Source organism: Micrasema longulum, unplaced genomic scaffold, assembly GCF_059751315.1.
Source record: "Micrasema longulum isolate JH-2025_06_02 unplaced genomic scaffold, ASM5975131v1 h1tg001314l, whole genome shotgun sequence".
Lineage (NCBI taxonomy): Eukaryota > Metazoa > Arthropoda > Insecta > Trichoptera > Brachycentridae > Micrasema > Micrasema longulum.
The window spans coordinates 71,414-75,880 of record NW_028278501.1 but is presented as its reverse complement, the minus strand read 5'-3'; the positions used below and the strand labels follow the sequence as shown (position 1 = coordinate 75,880).

At 38.3% G+C, this 4,467-nt stretch overlaps 1 protein-coding gene across 1 annotated transcript; it reads right to left on the bottom strand.

Moving 5' to 3' along the window:
* Positions 1-1,215: 1,215 nt before the first annotated feature.
* LOC148275944 (uncharacterized) lies at positions 1,216-3,159 on the bottom strand. Its single transcript, XM_088234983.1, has one exon. It carries the CDS (start codon positions 3,157-3,159, stop codon positions 1,216-1,218), a length of 1,944 nt encoding a protein of 647 aa, XP_088091109.1.
* Positions 3,160-4,467: the final 1,308 nt, after the last annotated feature.

Genomic DNA, 4,467 nt, shown 5'->3' with positions numbered 1-4,467 from the left:
TCCTGCGACACATAATCGATATAACACTGCATGCACTTTATCAATGCACATATCTTACTTTTTACATCACGCCTTAATATATCAATTTATTAAAATACTTTTATGCATCAGTTGAGCTATCCCTTATCTATTATGCGTTATACTATTGTATATATTTGTATACTACTCTTACTCAAATAAAAGACATAATCACTACAATACATCTCATACAAATAATATAATCACTAGATTAAATCCTCAACACAAAGACAACTTAAACAAATACAAACTAATACCACTTTCGGTCAAAGGGATTTTGAGAATTATTCAATTAAAATCTATAACATACTTCCACTATCTATTAAAACAAATAGTAACGAGAACATGTTTTAAAAGGCTATAAAAAATGGGTAGTGGAGCTAGGTAGAAGTAAAATGGATTGTCTCATTCGCCCAAACCAATATTGAATCAACTGCTCCACAAATGTATAGCATATGTTAGGTTTTTGTTATTTTCATTGTGCGTTTTGTAATATAAATAATATAGATGTACATATATACATAGTTTTTAAAACAGTCTGAATATTTTGTTAATTATCTCTGTTTATTAAGTTAGTCTTCTTTGTTTATTCTCAAATGTAAAAACATTTCAAAAAAATATATTGTTAAGTGTTCTCGGCACGGGTAACCCCACCCCAGTGAGGTCACAATATTTTTATTATTGGTTGTAGCTTGTAAGAGGAAAATATGAATAAATAAATAAACGTCAATATTATTATTATTTTTTTTTTTTTTTTTTTCTTGGTTGTGTTGCATTGTTTTTCCCTTGCTTATTATTTATCAAGGTGATATATTTGTGCTGTTTTTAGTGTTAGTGCTTTGTGTATGATTTTACGTGTAAGTGTTTGTGTACTGTCAATTAGTTTACAATCACATCAAAAGCACTAACACAAATACATGTGTCGGCGCCCCCGAATGCGACTATACTTGTTTGTGTTATGTATTTTGTTATTTGTGTTCGTTTTTATGTGAGTCATTTTGCGTGTTTGTGTTTTGTGTACCTATAACCTCTGTTTTCATGGGCTAGTTTCGCTTTCCGACATTCGTCCAAGTGTTAAGGGAACCATGAGAAACCTTAACAGGAAAGGGAGGTATCTGTGGAGAAATTTTGATTAGTTTACATTTTAATATTGTTATTATCACAGATTGTTATGACAAGTATAGAGTGCCAGCCTCTTTACTTGTTCATGGGTCTTATTCTATCTATAATTACTTTAGCAAAGTTCACGAACATCCCGGAGAGTAACCTGTTTTGAAGTACCTGCGTAAAATCTTCAAATGGAACATTTAATCTGTTGCACTCTTTTTCGAAAGAGAATCGATCTATGGCAAACATGGGGCAGTGAAACAACAGATGATCTACGTTTTGCTCCGTCTGTGCGTCGCAAGGACAAGCCGGATTATCTTTCAATTTAAATCTGTGAAGATAAGAGAGTGTGGCTCCATGGCCCGTTAGAATTTGGGTTGACTCGAATGTTGGCGTGTTTGATTTTCTGAAGTTTTTGCACTCTTCTAGTGTCTTTAAAAAGTATTTGGTTCCAGAACCAGTGGTGCTGCTTTGGTATCGTTCTTCCCATTCTGTTAAAGTCAGACTTCTTAATTCTCTTTTGGCGTAACTAAGTGGAAATTCAGTGTAAAGCTTTGCGGTTTTTACGTGTAGAGCTGCGCTTTTAGCTAGTTCATCAGCTCTTTCATTTCCCGCAAGGCCATTATGGCCTCGAATCCACATAAATTTGCAATCGATGCCTTTGGACTTTAAGATCCGAGATGAGTTTTGGATGTAGAAAACCATCGGATTGTCGGGAGCCCCGTCTTCAAGTGCTTGAACAGAGCTTCTAGAATCTGACAACAAGTTGACAGTCTTCCAGTTGCTCGTCTTGCTAGAGACCCAGTCTAAGGCTTTCATAATGGCGAAGAGTTCGGCTTGGAATACCGAGCAGTAGTCAGCCATGGGAAGCTTCTTTCTGTGTACTTCTCCGTCATTATTAAACACGGCGAAAGCTGCTCCCACTTTTCCTTCAGTTTTACTTCCATCCGTGTATATATCGATTTCTTCGACGGGGAATTTGACTCTTGCGTACGAGTCTGGGTAACTGGTGATTTCACCTATTTGCTCGCTTCGATGCGGCAGTTCCGTGTACGCTATCCTTCCCTGGTATCTTTGATCATCTGGTCTATTAGTGATGGTGAGATTCTTCTTCGTATTATAGATTTCTCCCAGCTCTTTAACTTTTAAGTCCAGTGGAATCAGTCCAGCTATTGCTTGTACAGATGTAAGGGAAGCCGTGCGGTATGCTTTGCATATTCTTATTCCCATAGATCTCTGTACTCTATTTAGTTTCGCCTGTATATTTTTCCTTTTTGCCGCTTCCGACCACACCGCCGCAGCATAGGTGATCATCGGTTCCACTACTCCAATGTAAATTGACCGCAATATTTCAGGATTAAGACCCCATGTTGGCTTGGCTATGAATATTAATTTGTTTGCGATTTTTGTCGCTTTTTTCGTTACTGAATCTACGTGTTTACTCCAATTAAGATTCTCATCTAGTACCACTCCAAGGATTTTGCAGTCTGTTACGAAGTTAATTCTTTTTCCCTTCATGAAAAGGCAAGGTGCCTGCGCCTTATTGCGCTTAGTTATGAAGAGGGCGTTAGTTTTTTCCTCTGAAAATATCAATTTGACTTTGTCTCCCCATTCAGTGACCGAGGAGAGCGTTTCATTAGTTATACTCTCCAGAACGTTAATGTCTTTGTGCTTTATGACCAGTAGTACATCATCTGCAAATGCTTGTAAATGAACATTGCAGTGATATTCTTTTTGTAAAAGTTCGTCTAGGACGATATTCCAAAGCACCGGGCCGCAAGCAGATCCCTGTATGCAACCCTTATTGGAGCCTTTCTTTGAGCTGGCTCCTGCGTATTTTATTTCTACCATCCTATCCGAAAGGTAGTCCTTGAACATGTTAAATATGTTCAAGGGGCAGTCAAGTCGCGCTAGTTGCCGGAGGATGTGAGGCCACCAGGCATTGTCGAACGCTCCCTTGATGTCAAGGGATATCACACACACGTGATAACCTTCCCTTGTTGCCGTCTTGATGCAAGTTACTGCGTCAAGCATGGCGTTCTCTGTACTCTTTTGTCGAGTAAAACCATATTGGCGAGGACTCAATTTATTATATTTGTTGAATTTCCATGATATTCTATTAATTAAAAGTTTTTCTAGGACTTTACCCAAGACTGGTAAGAGTCCAATGGGTCTATAAGAAGTGACATTGCCGTAGTCTTCTTTGCCCGGTTTGGGTATAACTTTTATTCTTGCTATTTTCATAACTATTTTCATAACTCAAACAGCCAACTCTAAGGCAAGCGTTATATATGCTGACAAGAATTTCTGGATGGAGCTTGAACGCCATCTGGCAAATGTCTGCAGTGAAGTGATCACGACCCGGTGCTTTTCCGGAATCTAATTCTAAAAGTGTTTTTCTTATTTCTAGTTCGGTAAATAGTACATCATTATTTTTTAGAAGCGCTGCTTCTTTGTTTTGTCTAATCAAAAGTTGCTCGGCTGATTCTTGTGACAATGAGTCATCGGGAAAGAAATGTCTAAGAAGCTCGGTGGCCGACTCCTCCGCTGAGGTTGTTTGTTTATTTTGGAACTTTAGAGTTTCTGGGGGGCGATATTGCGTTGATTTGAGAATTCTTTGCACTGTTGACCACGTGGTTTCTTTCGATTGTGCCGAACAGAAATTTTTCCAGCTCTGGGTTTTGGTTGTCGCAATCAGATTTTTATATTTTTGTCTAATCTCCAGATAGGCTGGTAATGTGACATTTACTCTCCGGCTAGCGGCTGAGTTCACAAGTTTACGTTTAGCTATAGTCACGTCTTTTTTCATTTTAGTCAATTCCGTTGTCCACCATGGACATTTTTTGAGAGGCGCTGTTTTCATAGTGGGTATTGACGATCGACAAGTTTCAGAGATTGCGTCAGTGTAAAGGCTGACTTGTCTGTTTAGGACACTCTGTTCGTTATTAGTGTCGATATCTGTTTGGGATAGACCCTTTTCCTTTAATATCTTTGTTAGGGTTGTGCTGAATTTGTCCCAGTTTGCTTTGCATGTTTTGTACAGAAATGTTGTATCAGCGTTATCTTTAGTGAATAAATGAGTTTTTAATAACAAATCGAATGTTATTCCATTGTGGTCTGACAGTGCTGCTATTTCTCTATTAACCATCCATTTGTCGACTAGGCCGATCATGTTGGAGGTGCAAACCGTGATGTCTATGACGCTTTTTAATAATTTGCTGCCTCTTATGGTTTCAAAAGTAGGCAGGTTTCCTGTATTAACAATATGTAGTTGTTTTTGCGATATGAAGTCAACGACTTTCTCGCCTCTTTTGTCGGTTCTATCGCTCCCCCACCAAATGC

What these genes read in the sequence shown, in the direction of transcription:
- LOC148275944 (XM_088234983.1), bottom strand. Translation starts at nt 3,159, where the DNA reads ATGCTTGACGCAGTAACTTGCATCAAGACGGCAACAAGGGAAGGTTAT.